The sequence below is a fragment of the Egretta garzetta genome, unplaced genomic scaffold (assembly GCF_000687185.1).
Source record: "Egretta garzetta isolate BGI_Z169 unplaced genomic scaffold, ASM68718v1 scaffold88, whole genome shotgun sequence".
Lineage (NCBI taxonomy): Eukaryota > Metazoa > Chordata > Aves > Pelecaniformes > Ardeidae > Egretta > Egretta garzetta.
In genome coordinates this window covers 1,049,912-1,068,160 of record NW_009260408.1, presented here as the reverse complement: position 1 = coordinate 1,068,160, position 18,249 = coordinate 1,049,912, and the positions used below count along the sequence as shown (strand labels likewise).

General features: G+C 39.3%; 1 protein-coding gene across 1 annotated transcript in view; it reads right to left on the bottom strand.

Moving 5' to 3' along the window:
• Nucleotides 1–7,816: 7,816 nt before the first annotated feature.
• Nucleotides 7,817–18,249, bottom strand: part of AHRR (aryl-hydrocarbon receptor repressor) — a 70,054-nt gene continuing 59,621 nt past the window's right edge. The window contains exons 5-10 of the mRNA XM_009643491.2: nucleotides 17,475–17,604; nucleotides 15,874–16,007; nucleotides 14,328–14,527; nucleotides 12,557–12,675; nucleotides 11,484–11,625; nucleotides 7,817–8,939 (exon numbers count right to left, since the gene is read on the bottom strand). Coding sequence (XP_009641786.1) covers nucleotides 7,817–8,939; nucleotides 11,484–11,625; nucleotides 12,557–12,675; nucleotides 14,328–14,527; nucleotides 15,874–16,007; nucleotides 17,475–17,604 — 1,848 coding nt within the window. The remainder of the gene's footprint in view (nucleotides 8,940–11,483; nucleotides 11,626–12,556; nucleotides 12,676–14,327; nucleotides 14,528–15,873; nucleotides 16,008–17,474; nucleotides 17,605–18,249) is intronic.

The window sequence follows — 18,249 nt, the reverse complement described above, 5'->3', positions numbered from 1 at the left end:
CGGAGTTTGATGGCAGACTATACCCCTTTTCAAGACGAATGATGTTATTTCTACTGGTATTTTTCGTGGGCATTTCTGTAACAGTCAAAAGCCTTTACATGGAGTCACATTAAAACACTTGATAATTCTTTGCGGTTCTAATCTCAAAACCTAAAACAGACTAGTTGAAACACTGCACTGTAGACATTGCATAATGCTTACATACCCTTCCTTTTAAAAAAAGTACATATGAAAAGTGCAATTGCACAGTTAAACACGTGCAGAAAAAAAATCAGAAAAGCAAAAAAGGAAAAAATCAGTTCCTTGATTGTTTGAAAAGGAGACCAGGTCTAAACACAAAAGCATTTGGCAGTATGTGTACTTGCAGAACTGAACTGCTGGTGGTAGCTCAGAGTTTCATGGCAGTATCGCCTCCTGAAGAGAGGATGATGTTTCACCAGCAAAGTGACTTTTTTTTTTTTTTTCTGTTTTAGGAGTACAGCTGTCATTAGTGAGCACCTCTGTCTTATTAAAGTAGGGCAAGGGGGAAATGGGGGATTGCACTTCTGCCTAACATTGTTCTTTTGGCAAAACTTTTGAAGTGTGCCTGAAGTGGAAATAAAGCTACAGAGGCAGAAAACAGAAAGGGTGGAGGCCACAATGTACCATCCCATAGAATCGAAAAGATAGAAGAGCTAGAGGAAGAAAAAGGAAAAGTTTTTTTGATGGACACAACTGCCTTTAAGGAAGAAAGTGTTCTTTGGTTTTGTTAAGAAGCTGTGTAGGTGGAAGAGGTGTGAGGAGGGACCCTTTCAGACGAGGGAAGTTTATTGACCACGTAGAGAAAGAATATTTTTGGCTGTGATAAGAGTAGAAAGAAAACTGAATACTCTTACTGAGAACTGAGATAACTCTTGCCCTTTTGAAGTTCTTTCTTAGAAAGACAAAATTGAAAAAGACCCACACAACAGTTGATGCTTGCCTCTCCTTATCTCACATTTTAAATGAGCAAAGGGAGGATACGCACCATCCAAAAGTTTAAAAAAAAAAAAAGTTTCAGAAGGAAGAGTAGTAGGATAAGGAAGGGAGAGACCAAGGTGTGACCTAAGAAGAGGCAGAACAGCGGTGTAATTCCTATGACACCTTCCTGTGCAAAATGGGGAGCTCTAGACCAGAACTTCACCTGATTTTTTTAACATAGCCTTTTCATTAGTTAAATACAATTACTGAGACTAGCTAAGCAGCTGTTGTTCTTTCCATTATCTTCTGCCAAGTTTTTGTATTAGTCATTGGAATACCATAATTCTACCAATACAAATGTGAAACTGGAAGTTCTGGCTGTTGTACAGTTGTTCCTGGAGCCCTGTTGCATCAAGGAAATCCCGAGAAGCTTCAGACTGCATTGTTAGAGCACCAGCTGCATGACTGAGCTACAATTACCCACAGAAAGGGAGTTAATGCAGACACTGAATTTGCCAGAGTTTCGAAGACTCACCCCAGGAAAGGAACAGGAGCACTTCATGCCTCCTAGAACAATGTTTTCAGTCTGATTGAGAAATACAACTTAGCACAGAATTACCTCAATCTTTGTTTTCAAGAAATTATTTTCAGCCTGAAAAGTTACGAATTCAGTTTTACAGAAAAAATAAGGACGTGATTTCAGAGCAGAGAGTTATTAGCAGTGGGTGGGGAACTAATGCTGTAGTCATAGAATAATTATACCTTGACAGCAATGTATCAGTCAAAGTCATCTTTTTTTATCCCTAGAATTTGTCTTAATCTTTTTTTACTTCCCCTCCAAACTTCCACCCAAAGAAAATCTGTGCCTAAGAACAGGCAAGTGCTTGGATCTCCATATGCTTTTTAAAAAAAAAGTACTTTGTAGTTTTAGTGTATTTTTCAGCCTGTCACTGATGATTTTGTTCAGAAGCATTTCTGATAGCATGATAGGGAAATGCATTTATAATGACAAGAACATATGCCATGCGTATCCAAACATGACGAAGATATATTTGTCAGGGTGGTAGTGTCTATGAACATAAGCTACCAGCAGCCCTCTTGTATGAGCCTCCTTCGGCTAGGTAAGAACCTTGTGGCTACAACCCGAGCATGGCCACCTGCAGCATCTCTGTGCTCACAACACATGTTACAGAAGTCTGCTTCGGTTGCGACACATGATTTCACACAGGACTTTGCAAGATTTAAAAGAGAGGAAGAAACTCCAGGGAAAGAAACTCCTTATGTAGTGAGAAATTCTCTACAGTCTGGTTTAGGTTTAGGGGTTTTGTCTCAATATAATCAAAAAAGTCTTTCCATTCTGAATGTTTACACTAAGACTGTAGAGAGAAAGAAAGAAAAAGAAGAGAGCAGAAAGAAAAGACAAGAAAAATAGAACAATGGCTCTATCCCTCCATCATTCTGAGACTGGGTTTTTTAGTTACATGACACTCTGATGAAAGAAAATTAGTACCTTAACTTTTTTTCCACTACCTAAGGCAATGTATGTATTCATAGGTAGGGGAAATGGTGTCTTTCTTTTAACTATTTCAATTAAAACATCACACATGATTGTTAAGACAAATTAATGGCTTTTCTGAAATAACTACAGTGGGTGAGGCTGTCCTACTTAAGGAACTTATGGCTTCAATGCAAAGAGTTAAGAAGGGCTTCTAGGCAGCAGAAGCTGATCTTATCCCACAGAATATTCCTTGCCTCCAGCTTGTTGCCTCCCACTTAAGTATGTTAAGCACTAGGAATTTCGGAAGAATTGCACGTGCCCTGTCAATGTCAATACAATATCAAAGGATCAGCACCTAAAGTCTTACTGAACAGGCTGATGTGCAAATGTCAGACCTCCTCATGCCCTCCAGAGGAGACTCAGTTCTAAGGAATTTTAGGAATTTAGGGAATTTAGGAATTTGGGAATACATCACTGTGTTCCAATACAGGGCAATTAAAACACAGATATACTTCATGTTACCGTATTACAACCAAGGAGAAGGAAGTCAGTCTTTCCCACAGTGAATTTAGTTTCAGTCCCTTGATGTTTCATTTCACTAGTTAAATCTCCAAACTGAGGACCAGCTGAAACGAGCTTACCCCTTGCACACTGCTGCTTCAGGTTTTCAAAACAAAGCTCTACTTTGTCATCCAAAGTGTCTAAAGCTAATATAAATTCTTGATAGTGTTATCTACAGTGGAGGTCTGCCCCAGTTTCAACCACTGGTGTAACTGCATCCCAGCAAACATTAGAAGCATCAGGAAAAGCCACTCTTTTTGCTGTACAAGTTTACCCCTAGCTCAAATTGGGTTGGTTTTCAGTAATAATAGTGGCCTACAACGGTGTACTTCAGATGGACTGGCATTTCTATGGTGCTCAGGAGCTGTCTGCTGGTAGCTAAAATCAGGCCACGTTACCAGTAATGACAAGACCTTAATCAGAAACTTCAGCACTGAAAATAGTCCCTGCTGTCTGTGGACTGAGTAACATCTTGGAAGGAGACACATTCTCAGAGCTTTTAGAACTGCTCACCTTCCATACCAAAAAATACCCTCCCCAAACACAAGAATTCATGAGTTCATTCTGTCTCAGGCTCTGGAGAGTTTATGACTGAAGAAGTTTGAATGCTATCACCAGTCAGGTGTTAGAGGCACACGCTAAAAAAAAGAAAGGCATTTCTTTCAGCCTGAATGCTCCAAATTCATATCAGGCAAGCGTTTGACTAGGCATTTCTTCTACAAGAATAATTTTTTTATTGTTAGAATAAATGCATTGGGAGGCTCCAAAACAGACTTCAGGGCTGTGCTTGAGGGATACAAATGCCAGCTCATTAAGGCTAAAAGCGTAACACCAGTGATTGAAAACATCTTAAACCCTACTTCTCAGTGCTAGTTTTTAAAATAATACCAAAGCAACAACAACCACTAAGAAAATTTAACCATTTAAAACAACTGCTCTGTCGTTCATGCTATTTACTGATCAGTATCAGGGGATCATTAATGTCTGCATACAAAAAGCTTTTATAAGATTAAATCAGTGGCAATTTAACAGGGTACAATGCAATGTCGGATGTCAGTCCAGACTCAATCCAGGGTGTATGTCATGGGGAGAGGATGAAGGAATACCTGTGCCTTAAAAGCAGATCAAGGAATATGTGTGCCGTAAAAGCAGATACCAAGAGATGATTTTTTAGCGTTGGTTTCCTCCATTCTTTCCAAATGGTGCAATATACCAAGTACTTAGAAGGAAGGAACTGGTCTTTGTTTACTATCAATAGTGGTTAGCGATTGTCCAAAAAGAGGATAAACTGCTGATCTCTTTATAAGCGCAGTTCTTAGGAGATTGCTGCATGTGTGTGATAACTTAGACTAGAAAGAATTCCACTGATACCACGTTTTTTCAAGTGAGACCTGAAATAACAAGTCAGCCACAAAGTGGGCCAAATTCAAATGTGGTGTGCAAGGTAAGTGTGTTTTAATTCGGTTCAGACTTTATGGAATGATAAGGAAGCAGACCTGACCGCCTGTACACCGGGGGGAATCAGATGGTGACATCTCACTTTTGAGTCACACAGTCATCCATCCTCCTAGAAGGATGCTGTTACATCTCTGATATAAGATTAGATTCTCTTACATGCAGAAGCTTCGTCTACCTCTATAATATCAATTAAGAGGCATAAAATGTGTCTGGGTTTGTTGGGAACGTGAGAAGAATCATCCCAACTGAAATAAACCAGGAAAGCCTTAGAGTAGAGTTATGTCAACAAGATAGCCTTTATTCTATACTGGACTGATCTGTAGAGGACTTCTGTTGTTAGTATAAGTTGCATCTGCACTGAAGAGAGAAATCTGGCTGGTATAGTTCCCCCAGTGTAGTCATGCCAGGAAGTATTCCTAAGCACAGACAAGGCATTCAGTGGCACAGTCCTCTACAGAGTTGCACCTGGTGTGACCACTTACATCCCTGCAAAATGGCACCAGCATGTCCAGATGAGGATAACAGTGTTTTACAGTCACGTGGCATCAATGTAAATTACGAGAGAAGGTGCAAGGTGGTGCGAAACCAGGCCCAGGTACTCTCACTCAGAGGGATGTGACTGTGAGCCCAAGTGTGGAATTAAATGAGCAGCTTTTCAGCGGCCATTCTGGCATGGCCTCCACTTGCCCTCAGCCATCTATTCCCATGCTACCCAGTCTCCACACTATCCCATTTCTGCCAGACAGCTGCACAAGGAGCTGGACTGGAGACTATTGCAGGGTTCATAGCACAACCCTACCAGCGGCTGTGTGGCCAGAGCAGGGTGTCTGGCTGCGGAACGTAAGCAGTGCCACTGCTGCACACCAAGCAGTGGCCTATGAGAGCTACTCTGAGAGAGTCTAAAAGGAACTGCTGCTCTTATTTTTGTAGACAGTGAATCAACAAGACAGAGTTGTGCAGCGCCACTGATATCTGACAGTGTCACTTGGCATGAGTTTGCTTGCCCAGAAGTATATTTGCGATTGGGATTAGATTTACCAGAGAGTGGTGTAAATTGCACCATTACAGTCTCATCTCTAAAAGGGGTCTGATGTTGCATTGCACCCACTGGTAAGAGTATTAAGGCAAGGGTATCAAGACTGTCTCAAATAAGAGGGAACACATAGGCAACAGGAAGCTGATTTACCTCAAACACAAAAAAGTGAGATGTACTCATGGCTTGGGTATGGTTAGCTGGACTATAGCAGATTTAACTTGAGCTACGGCAAGAAATTATTGCACTTCTTTACTGTCCACTCTTGCCTTTCTGCTGGGAGTACTGCCTTCTGGCAGGACAGTCATCAAAAGGTACGTGTGTTATCTCAACCATTTCAGTGTAAAGTGCAGCATTTTGCATAAAACCATTTTTCCTAAGCACTTAAGTGACATCCAGAGAATGTATATCTTTACATCTGCCAACTCTAACGTACAGGCAGTAATTTCTATCAGAGAAGGCAGACAGCCTTGGAGAAGAGAAGCCTCTGCAGGTGCAGAACCATTTCCCTACCTGAAAACTACATTTGTCCCACATATTTATAGCATTCAGGAGAAGTTTATGCCACTTTTTTGGCATGTAAAGCCATGCTCTTAGTGACTAGTAGATATAGAAATGAAGGCATTATAATTCTTTATAACATTTTGAAAAAGAAAACATTCATTATAGGGCTTCTTTCAAAAAGCACATATACATCTAAGCTTTTTTTAAATGATGTGTTTTTATATAGGTGAAGTTGATATAAAGTTGAAATAGTGCAATTTTAAAACAAAAGTTAGTGCAGGAGTCAAACTACAACAACAACAAGAAACAAAACAGAAGTTGTAGATTTTTTTGTGGAAATACATTACTGCCTGGGTTCAAAGGAAAGCACATGGATCTGTTTTTGATAGCACCAAAGTGCACCAAAGTGCTTTTGAAAGGTGTACATCCTCCAATTAGCTCTCAGTGAGATTAAAACTTTCTTTTGGGACTGAATCGCAGAATCACAGAATCGCAAGGGTTGAAAGGGACCTCGGGAGATCATCTAGTCCAACCCCCCTGGCAAAGCAGGTTCTCCTAGAGCATGTTACACAGGACTTCATCCAGGCGGGCTTTGAATACCTCCAGAGAAGGAGACTCCACGACCCCCCTGGGCAGCCTGTTCCAGTGCTCTGTCACCCTCAAAGTAAAGATGTTTTTCCTCATATTCAACTGAAACCTCTTGTGTTTCAGTTTGCACCCATTGCCCCTTGTCCTGTCGCTGGACACCACTGCAAAGAGTCTAGCTCCCTCCTCGTGACTTCTGCCTTTAAGATATTTGTATGTATTGATGAGGTCCCCTCTCATTCTTCTCTTCTTCTGGCTGAACAAGCCCAACTCTCTCAGCCTTTCCTAGGATGCTTTTGAAAATAACATATCTAATCTTAATGTGGAATTTGGTTTTGATGTCAGGTGATGATGTTTAACAAGCTGCTACCAGTCAGAGAGATAGTATCAAATAAAAAAGTGCATTTCCTTAGTTAATGTTACAAGTAACAGCAAGGAAAATAATTGAAGAAATATTTTCTTCTCATGTGCATTTAACAGCACTTTGTAACTCATTTATAGCAGTGGATAACATCCCATAGTTCAGCCTTTCAAACAGCACCATGAAAGGCTGATGGCTTTAAAATGAAAAAATACGGGTACCAAAACATTAGTATTATCAAGGAAACATGGGAAGAACTTCAGTTTGAAGTGAAATAATTTCTAATGCATTTTAGGAAAGTAATCTGTTTTAATTAATGCTATCCTTTTAAACTAAGAAGTTGTGTTAGGAAACCCTTGCCTCTTGCCATCAATTTAATGTTGAGATAAAGGAATAGCTGATGCTTCTTATTAGAGTAGGAAAAAAATAAAAATGCAAAACCTCCTAAGGTAAACTGGCCACGTAACACATAACATGACCATAAACATTTTCTCTTCTCAGAGAGGCATCACACCAGCTTGAGAAAAACAAACAGAACAAAGGCAGGAAACAGCAATAGCTAGACCTTGGTAATGAACTGTAGACAAGAGAGGAAAGATGATAAAGACAAATTAGCAGGTACACCTGTGCAGTGAGTAAAGATTATTTTTCTGTGCCTGAGGTTTTATCTTTCTTTCCAAAGATCACTACGGGAAGGGCAGTAGGGGGTGTGGAGTATGTGTGTGTCTGTGTCTGTTTTTTCTCACACACAGATGCACACACACACACTCAAAAGCTTTCCACTGGCTTTTAATTTTAGTAACCCATTTAACCCCACTGGAATAGAATCTACAACTTCTTGCTTTTAACATCATAAATATTCCAAATCTTATAAAATCTATTGTAAAAATGTACATTCAGTGATTTTATGAGACACAGGACCTGCTAATGTATTTTCAGGGAAGCTCACGTGTACTCTGTTCTGTCCACTGTTGGACAGTGGTGGAGAATCCAGAGGCTCACGCTTGATTGCTTGAACCAAGCAGGGGTTTTTAAATTCGCATGGCATTTTAAACACCTCATTATTCTCCTCTTTCTCCTCCCCTGGGCTGGGGCTGTAGAAGTGGCCATAGCACGCCATGTGCGGCAGGTCAGGCATGCTTTCCAAACACCCAGAGGAGTTCTGAGGGCAAAACGGGGCCACCTCCTTGCTACGTGAACCCTTGCAAGGTCGGTTCAGGTTTAAGTTGTTGGGATGATTTGCTACGATGCATTGCCAATTATGAGGTGTGTAGAGGCAGTGCCTTGGCTTCTGACAAGCTGAGGCTGGGTCACAGAGGTCCGGTTCTGTTTTAAGGTGCACTCTATTGGGGTAGGTAAACACCTGCTTCCTCACCGAGCCGTTCTCATCCAGCCAGGCTCGGTTTTGTGACGGCAGGTAGTTATCAGCAATGTTTTCGGAATCAGAATCATATTCCGTTTTGATAGGCGTCTCCAAGGGAAAGGCTGCCTCATAGAAAGACTCTGAGGATATTACCGGTCTCTGAAGTTTCAGATGGTCCGTCGTCGCATAGCTCTCCACACAACGCTGTTGTACACCCGAGTAAGACTGGCAGCTGTCTGCACTCCCCCAGTGGGAAGGGCAAGTTGATGCTAAATTTAAGAAACTTTGGTCTCTGTTGTAGAATGATCCAGCTCTCCTGTTGGAGCATGTGTTCATTCGCTGGCTCATAGAACAAGAGCTTGAGTTTCTTAAAGTCCAGCTACTGTTTGTGGTGCAGTTGTTTTGAATGCCTAAAACTGATGTGTTGGAACTGAGAGGTTCCTCTTGCATAAAACACTCACCGTTTGTATGAGGCTCAAACTTCACTTTTACATTATCTTGTTCATTTTTTACTGCTGTCCAGTTAAGATGCTTCCACTGGCCCAGAGTTTCAATGGCACTGTTGTAGGAAAGTCCCTCCAGGTTTCCTTTCAAACTGGCAAAACTGCTTGGTATCTTCAGTTGTTCATCTTCTTCCCTTTCAATAACAGTAGAAAAAAATCAGTCAATGAAAGGTTTCTAAATGGGTGTTTTCTGGGTTACAAATGGAGTGGCTCGACACACATTACAAGCAATATTCTGTCCTTAATTTAATATGGGATTCTCACACTCTTGTCTGTAAAAACTTTATGTTTGTTCAGGAGAAAAAAAAAGGGTGTGCATGCATCTGGGCTTCAATGTGTTGCACAGCTACCTTTCTGTGGCACTGTTTCATTTAAATTCTGACACGCATTTACTTTTCCATTTCAGGCACACAGTTCACAAAGACCTTAAATACTGTATTACAGTATGGTAACTACCTTACATTTCTGTTCTTCCCTTAAAATATACCTAAACAATACTTGTGTGCAGAAAAACCTAGAGATAAAATGTGAAGAGTATCTTGAATGAGGTGTATTTTGTTAACAAGGATTTGGACGCATAAGAACTGTCTGATCAAAGTGATTTGAGGGAGAACCATGCGAGTCTTACGTCTTGAGAATGCTGAGTTGACTGAGACGAAATAAAATGCCTGAATTAAGTGTCCAGAATAGTCACAGATGTTCATATTAAGCATAGGTTTGTTTTACATGTGTAACTTAATTCATGTTGTCTTTCTTTTTCTAAGATGGCCAGTGAATTCCTTTTCCATGACCTCCAGCTGAAGTACTCAACACTAGCGAAGATCTCTGGCAGAGAAAGTTGCATTAGCATTTCCATGCCCGGTGCAGCAGTTTTCAGGTCCAAATCTGCAGGTCCAGGATTTGTCTGGTATTCACTAATGTGCTGATTCCCGACCAGGCAGGATCAATGCTACAAACCCATGCCTGCCCTCTCCGAACAAGAAGTGGGCATCTCAGTAAGAAACCGAGCATGAAAACCTAGAGAGCTCATAAGGGTTTCAGAATGCTTTTTTCTTAGCTCACTATTAGCAATTTTTGTTTTGGGTATGGGCTCAATGTGCAATGATAGAATTTTCCAGTAGAGGGAGCCCATGTTGCTACAAAGAGAGAATGTCCCACTGCAATAAATGTACACCAATAAAGGAGAATTTTTTCTCTCTCTTTTTTTTCCATTAGGTATTCAATATTTTCAGTCCTCTGCTAAATATTGTTTTTGTTATTATTGATAGTTCTGAGATTCAAATAGCATGTTACAAGTTTTCTGCAGAACTAGCTTCTCAGGAAATTGTTTAATTGGGAAGCAATGGACTGAACAAAATGCAACGGTCACAAAAGCTTAGACCCCCCACAGGAAGAATTTTACAGTGAAATAGTATCTCGTGAAAATGCTCCAAAAGAATGTGTGTTTCCAGGAAGACAGCATACATTTTAACAAAAAAAGTAATAGTAAGGTTGAAGTCTATTGCAGACTATCAGGAGGACAAAACTGAACATAATCTGCAAGACCAACTTGTAAAACTTCAGTCCGCAGGAACTACCAAGCACAAAGGAAGGATTTTAACCACTCAGAAGGTAACAATGTAACTAAATAAACATCAAAGAGCATGCTTAATTACACAAAAAACAATTTAGAAGCAGAGTCTTGAATACAAGAAACAGCCCCTTTTATTCTGCTTCTTAATATCAGGGCAAGATAATGTTTGTGCCGTCCCAGTAATGGTAAAGAGTTCCACCACCCTCAGGTGGGAGTTGCGCTGCTTTTCACGTGGATCCTGGGAGATACACTGCCTGCAAGTGAGATCTACTCTAGAAGTTCATAAGACTTTTTCATTTATTTCTTCCACCTGTGAGGCATCCTAAGGAAAAAAACAGTAACAACAGCCTCATTTTTTTCCACTGGGCCAGATGGTGGCTGTGTACACCCCCTGGCCCCTGCTCATTCAGTCCACCCTCTTACCTCTTCCCTTAGACCAGCTTGAAGAGATACCTCAACAAGGCCCACAGGAACTGGAACTGACAATCCCATGGGGAAGGAAGAAAAGCCTATTTGGGAGGAAAGGGTAAAACCCAGCGGAGAGGTCCTCTTTGAATATAAAGCTGTGAGATTAGCTTCCACTCCAAGGCTGAGCCTACAGCCAACTAGAAGTATCTATCATCCCTGTTTAGATTATGTTGAACATCCACAACAAAAACCTGCTCAACTGTCATCCATAAAGAAAGAAAAAAAAAAAGCTGAACATAATCAAATGTTAAAAAGTAGAAAAACCAGAACATTAAATCAGGGAAGAGTTTCAGCTGCAAAGTAAAACAAAACCCCAAAATACATTTTTGTGCAAGAAAGTCAAAACATATTAATAATCAAGCATTTTGGTTTTGAAGTATTCTGTTTTAGTATGTATATACACTCAACTTCAAAAGAAAGAAAGACAGAAGAAAAGAAATAAATATAGTTTAGGATTATAACAGACATTTCATATGATTCAAGATAAAAATGGATTTCCATTTCATAAGTAAACTAAATCCTTCTCATTCAGCTCTCGTCTTAGGTCACTACAGTCCTTTTAAAGATCTCATACATAAAGTAGACATTAATTTTTCTGAAATACAGAGGGTTTTTTAGAACTGGAAAGTATACTTACTTTAACATTTGCTGTTGGGCAAGGACATATTCTGAACAACCACTTCGATACAGCAGTTGAGTGTTAGCTTGAACCCAGACCCAGTGATCTTCATTCGTTTGTACTTTGACTAGAGAAATGCCATTTTCTCCATTATTCTTTGCTATACAATTTAAAAGAAAATCTGGTTTAGTACAAGCAGTATTTACTATTTTTTCTTACCTAAACTACAGGTGAATGTTCACAGGCTTGTTTGCTGCCCTAGAATCATCAGCATAGGAAAGTACAAGCTAAAATATGCCCCAAAACTAGACAAATGACATTTAAAAAATAAAATCTGAAAACCTAATGAGGCACTTAAACTGTAACCAAGGATTTTTCAGTATTATTATTTTCTTATAATTCTTCCCTGTCAGTAATACTGCTATACCAACAAGAAAATGTTCATGAAAAATGGAGCTCTGACAGAGGAGTGGTTTTAAAGAAGTTAAAGGTTTCCAGCAGGTATGGCAGAAGGCTGAGTACAGCTCTACTCAAGAAGAAGTTGCCCATTGGGGTAGACTCATCATCAAAATTTTATCCATTGTAAAGTCTGAAATACAACCTAGACTCTTATAATATTGACACAGCCAAACACTGGAAAAGCATGAGTCAAAGCTGCAAGCAAATAATGAGTTTTAAAGACAATACATTCTAATTTTCCTCTGTTTTCTGATCTTTGGGGAAAACTGGCATTTGTGACATATCATCCAGTTTTCCTCAAAGAGGGATAGATACTGTCATTAGTTATTAAGATTTCACATAGCCTTGTTAAATTCAGTGCTGTCATCATACGTTGAGTATTCTTATTTACTATGATTGTTTATATATCTGTAAACTTGGCATCACCGTATTTCTGAACACTCCAAAATAGCAGACTGATCAGTACTATCTTTTGAGGCAGACATATTTTGGGCTTTTTTTTTAAAGAGAGGGTTTTAGAGAGAAGAAAAAAGCATTGGGACCGAAACCTGAAAAAACTAATAGGAGAAAAGAAAAGACAAGGCTCTTTCTCCATAAACTGTATATAATCCAGAAGTACTTAGCAGACACACCTTTGATCTGGTTTTCAGCAATCTGTAGCACATTAGTGAAAGTGGCACCTTCATGATGACTGTTTCTTCCATATAATTCTGCTGCTTCACACAGCCCTGAGTTGCCTTTGGAATTAGAGCTGTAGAGGACAGAAAATGTGGGAAATGCCTTGTGAACGACAACACAGTAAAATTACAAACTCTGAAATATGTGATCTTCAAGGTGTTGACCATTAGCAAAGACTTATGGTTTAAGTATATAATACTAACCCCGAATAATTACCTATGTTTCCTGCATCATTCAGTTGCTCAAACTAGTCTATGACTAGAATTCTGCATTCAGTTAAGAGGAATAGTTATGTTTAAGAATATTCTGCTCACAACTCACTGGAATAATAAGTTTCAGCTTGAATTGAGACAAATGCTGTGTATATTCTGCTCTGCCTATTCAAGGTACATTCAAGGTACGTACATCACACTGACCAGCAATGCACTTAAGAGTTAGCATGACTTCAATTTGCAATAACCATCATACAATTTGAATGAGTTTCTTCCAGTCTTTAGTTCAAAATGCATGTTAGGGCTTGGAAAGGGTGCAAAGTCCGTAACACTGCTTTACAAATCTCTCCCTTTATTAAGGCCATCAGAAAAAAATGACTATACAAATTTGCCCACCATCCCTGGCTAGCATGCTTCAGGACTGAACCAAAGGAAACACTGAAGTTAAATGCCTGCTTCATTCTTGTCAAATCCTTGGCCACTGTCCGGTCAGTAAAACTTAAGTAAAGCACCACTCTTCTAGGAGCTCAATTCTGGTCATCAATTAATTTCACCTGGGCCACTGAAAAACTAGCAGGTGGAAATGACTTCCAACTCTGTTCCCAAAGCCTGCATAGGCCATTATATCAGCCTTCCAGTAATTTCATTCTTGTCAAAAGGATATATGTGCTAGAACCACATTACACGTCTGGATAGTAAATCCACACATACACAAACATATTCTAATTAAAAGCCAAATTATGATGCTGTCAGTCATGCTGATGATCATTTTGCTTCACAGCAATGGACCTCATTGCTATAAGGTTATATTTAACCAAATAAGGGAAAACATAACCCTAGCCCCAAACATCAACTAAAATTCAATCATAGAAGAGTAACAAAACTAGGTGTTAGGAAGGAAATGAGTCTGAACACAATCTGTCCTGATCTCCTGTGATTGCCACCGCGTGATCAGCCCCGGGCCATTTAGTGCAATTGTAGACTTTGTTCATAAGCCTGCTGTTGTAAGATAAATACATACACCAAATACATCTCATTTGACTCTGTGTGAACACACATACACATGCACTATTCAGCTTTCTGAAGTTTTCCTTTTCCTTTGTCTGCTACTAAAATGCCAAATAATTGTGCTACCAGAAGATAGCGAAATTTGAAAACTCTCAGTAAAAATACTTTTTCTTTTCCACTTTTTTAACCAGTAGAATGACTTATTGTGATGGTGACTTCTGAAGGTTAGGAAGATATCCTAACTTTCCAGTTTTTATCTGAAATTATGTATTTAGTAATATAATACTTAATACACATTTAAAGTACAATATATTGTATTATTTATATTATCTTATAACATAGTTATTATGTATTATATAGTTAAATCCAGATAAATTATTCACTTTTCTAAGAAAGAGTTTTAAAATGAAGAGTTATTTAGGCTAATTTGTGCTTTTGATGTGGCTAATAAACATAAAGCCCATAGTATACTTTACTAACTGCTAAAAGATTAATTTGAAAATACTTTGTATTCACTGCTGCTGAATCATCAGCTTTGTGTTTTGCTTTCACAAGCAGGTTTTTCATCTTCATCTCTGTCACAGAAGGGAGCAGAAGTGGTACCACTATGCAGAATAAGGACAGCTGAGGTGGCAGTACTGTTCCTGATGAGGATTTCTTCCTTTGTCCAAAAAGAAACTTGAGTTTGCCTTGGAATTGCATCGTCTGTTATACAAAAAGACAACAGAATTCTCTTAAGCATTTAGTGTATAAACATTTAAAATGCTAATACAACCATGTTGTTTAACACCAAAACCAGTTTTGAAACACGGAGAAAAACTAGGAATTTCATTATCTTCATACAATTTAAACCATGCCATTTCAGAGGCCCAGTGAGTGGCGGTACTATCAACAGTAAAATGAGATATTTGAGGGTGGTTTTTGTTTTTTCTCTCCTGTGTTCTTGAAGTTCTGCATTTTGTTCTGTTTGTCGAGACGGGCAGTGTATGATGGTGCGAACAGCTATTCCCTCTGTACCTCACTCTAAAGCTGGAACTATTATTTTTCCATCCTCTGTTCTCTCCAGTGAGATGGTTCCTGAGTTTCTTTCCTCTTGCCCTGCTCTTTCACTGGGAAGTATATGGACTGGCACAACCCAAGGGCTGAGCAAGCGGATGCCGAGGGAAAAGATATGCCCAAGATAGCCAGATACAGAGTACACAGCTTGGAAGGAACCATCCGTCCCTGCCTCAAATCTCCATATAATCAGAAGGCAGAGATCAAGTTAATAGCAGGCTGCTGCTTCTCTGTGAAAAAATTACCTACCAGAAAATGGCCAGAGAAAAATCAGTCTGTTTGAGCTGGGCATTTCCAGAGTTACAAGATTAAAAGAGGGATGCAGAAATGACTAACTGGTTTGGCTGTTCAGACCCAGAGACTTCCAGCAAATGAGCGTCTAAAACAGAAGTTGCATTTCCCTGCCTTGTGCTGATCCTCTCACTTTCCTTGCACGTGCCGTAGTTTGTCATAAGAAGAAACAGCATTGGTCTTTACTAAGCAAATGGGGAAGTGATATCTAGAAATGAGCTACTCCTAGTAAGGATATCTGAGGAGCGTGTGAGAGATTTTCTAATTCTGTTTTTTATTATTAATAATTAATAATTATTATTAAAGGACCCCTTACAAAAGGGGAAAATGGATCATTATTATTCCTGTTCCTTAAAGCAAATACTTTGTGCTTAAATATTAATCATTGAAACTCAGGCTTGCCACCCTTGTGCTAGGTCCAGTACAAATCAAGGACAGATATTGTCCAAAAGAGCGTAAAACATAAAAATTTATAGATTCTTTCAATTTCAAATATTACAACCTTTTTTTCTCCCATCACTCTTTATATGTATTAATAAATGTCTTTAAGTGTTTGTTGTTAGCACACAGCATATGAAAAGTGTATCCTGTCCATGGCTCTCCACAATATTTCTGTTCAATATTTATGTTGAAATATTTTTCATATGAAGTAATTAAAATCTAGTACATCATGACTACAGTTCTCTAAGTGAAATTATACTTACAAGGAAGCCAGAAGTACTGTCCAACAAGCAGCGAACTCGACAGATGAAACAACGAGTTAGGAAGGAAGAATAATCTGTTGTCATGCTGCCATTCTCTTGGGCTTTAAACAATTTACTAAGAATATATTCTTCTCCTAGGAACAACAGTGGAGGCAATATATATCAGATCACAATAAGAAAGAATGAAAATGTTCTGTAGCCCATTGAAGAAGTTGTTACAGAAATTGCTAAAAATTACTTTATGGAAGGGCGAAAATTAAATTGCGTCATGTATAAATACATCTGCACGTGCTCTACCAAAAGAAAAAAATAAAAGTTCTGCCATGGGATTCAGGTAAGTTTCTTCAGAAACTTTGATTTTTTTGTTTCCTGAGTTTTTGTGATTTGTAATGATGCAAAGCAGGGTAACAGCTGTTGCTGGCTTTGAGATCAGAGATCACAGAAAATACATTAGAAAAAGGAACAAAATAAGGAAGAATGCTAATGCAAGAAAAAAAAAAACCCACAAATGAACAGTGGCTGATCAGATAACATTCAGCTGTTGCCTCCTTGATTTTTAATGAAACATTTTCCAGTTTTGGACAACAAGTGCCTAGCTTTTGAAATACTTATTTCCCAAAAGACACAAGTATTTGTACAGAAGTATAAACCCAGGAACTGAAATTCTCCACTTTATATATTAGGACAAAAATTCCAAATATTTGTAACTCTTTATAGTTTGAAATATTTGTGCACATTGTTTAGCTTGTTTTCTGTGTACTTCCTACAAAATCTTGCAAAGTTCCTCACATATCTGTAAGACTCTTGCAAAACATAGAAACTGCAAGAAATTCTACCAAAGTTTCGTGACTGTGTTCTTCAGGACTTCATAAAGGCTGCTGAAGGATCTCTTGCAAGTTTCTCCCCACCCACCTGGAGGCTGCGCTTCCTCAATTTCTTTCCTCAGTTTCTTCCTCACCTTCTGGTAAAAGGCATACACTTTGCTGGGATCAATAATTCTTTATAAAGTGAACGATTTTGACCCCATTGTATTTGCTGTAGTCATGATTTCAGCTTAATGCCTCAGGTAGGAGAAACCTTGAGCATGCGTATCCACCTGCCATCCTTGGGGAAATACAGCCTCAAAGGAAAAAGCGCATTGCTAAACCTACTTGTTTGTCTGAAGACTCCTGTTCACATAATTTTGCGTGGGAAAGCAAATGGCAGAAATTGATGTTGTCACTGTGGTACTATACGGAAATGCTTTGCATGGGATTTATTTGCATTAATGAGAGGAACACTAATGTCCTGATCAATATGAACAAAAGATCGTAGGATGAACACTGATGCCGTCCATTCTGCATGGATAAGAATATCTGTAGGTACATTAGAGAAAAATAAAGCAAACATCAACTTTGTAGCCTCAATGGCACACACTACCTCATACATTTCAAGGATCAGGAAGAAATGTCATCTCTGCGACAACAACTTTATAAATGGCCACTCTGCAGCTTTCCAGTGAAGCGTCTGACTTGACGTGGAACAGGCATGGGCGTAGGTGGAGTGCAATTCTACCCCAGTACAGTGGTGCCTATGTTTCCACTCAGCACATGCAATCCCACCTGTTTCTGTTTGTAGTTGTTGTCCAGATGACATCTGGGGAGGATTCATGGCCCAGTGCAGTTGTCTACAGAAATCCTGGCGATCATCCACGTGAATGTAATCATATATGTTTTGGTGCATTACATCAGTCTGAAACAATTACATGAAATGTTTAATTTGTAAGTGTAGTGGGGCAGATACTTATCTTTAGGTTGATACTTTCCTTAAAATAATGACTGGTGTAAGATAGCTTCCGAGTAAAGATTGACTGAGGAAAGTTATTTCAGAGGCCCCTGTTTTTCACATCTGCTTTTTGACTTCACATCCTAAGATGATTCTTTTAATTCTTTTGTGCATATGCAAATGTGAGTCATAGAAAAGTCCAACTGGCAGCCGGTGACTAGTGGCATCCCCCGGGGTTTGATGCTGGGACCAACCCTGTTTAATTTCTTGATTAGTGCATGATGGGGTGGAGCGCACTCTCAGCAGATTTGGAGAGGGTACCAACTGGGGAGAGCAGGACGGCTATTCTCAAACCTTGACGGGCTGTAAAAATGGCCTGACAGGAACCTCAGGAAGTTCAACAAAGGCAAAATTCTCTCTAATTTTGGGTACTGCAGGAAAAGAAAGATATTTGGATACCAAAGTGAGCCCAGGAGAGTGTTTCCAAGACGCTTAAGAGGGCTGGAGCACATGACATGGAGAGGAAAGGACAGGGTTTGTCCAGCTGTAAGAAGAGAAAACTTCAGGAAGAACTTACTGCTGTCTACATCAACTGAATGAGTGGGTGTAGGG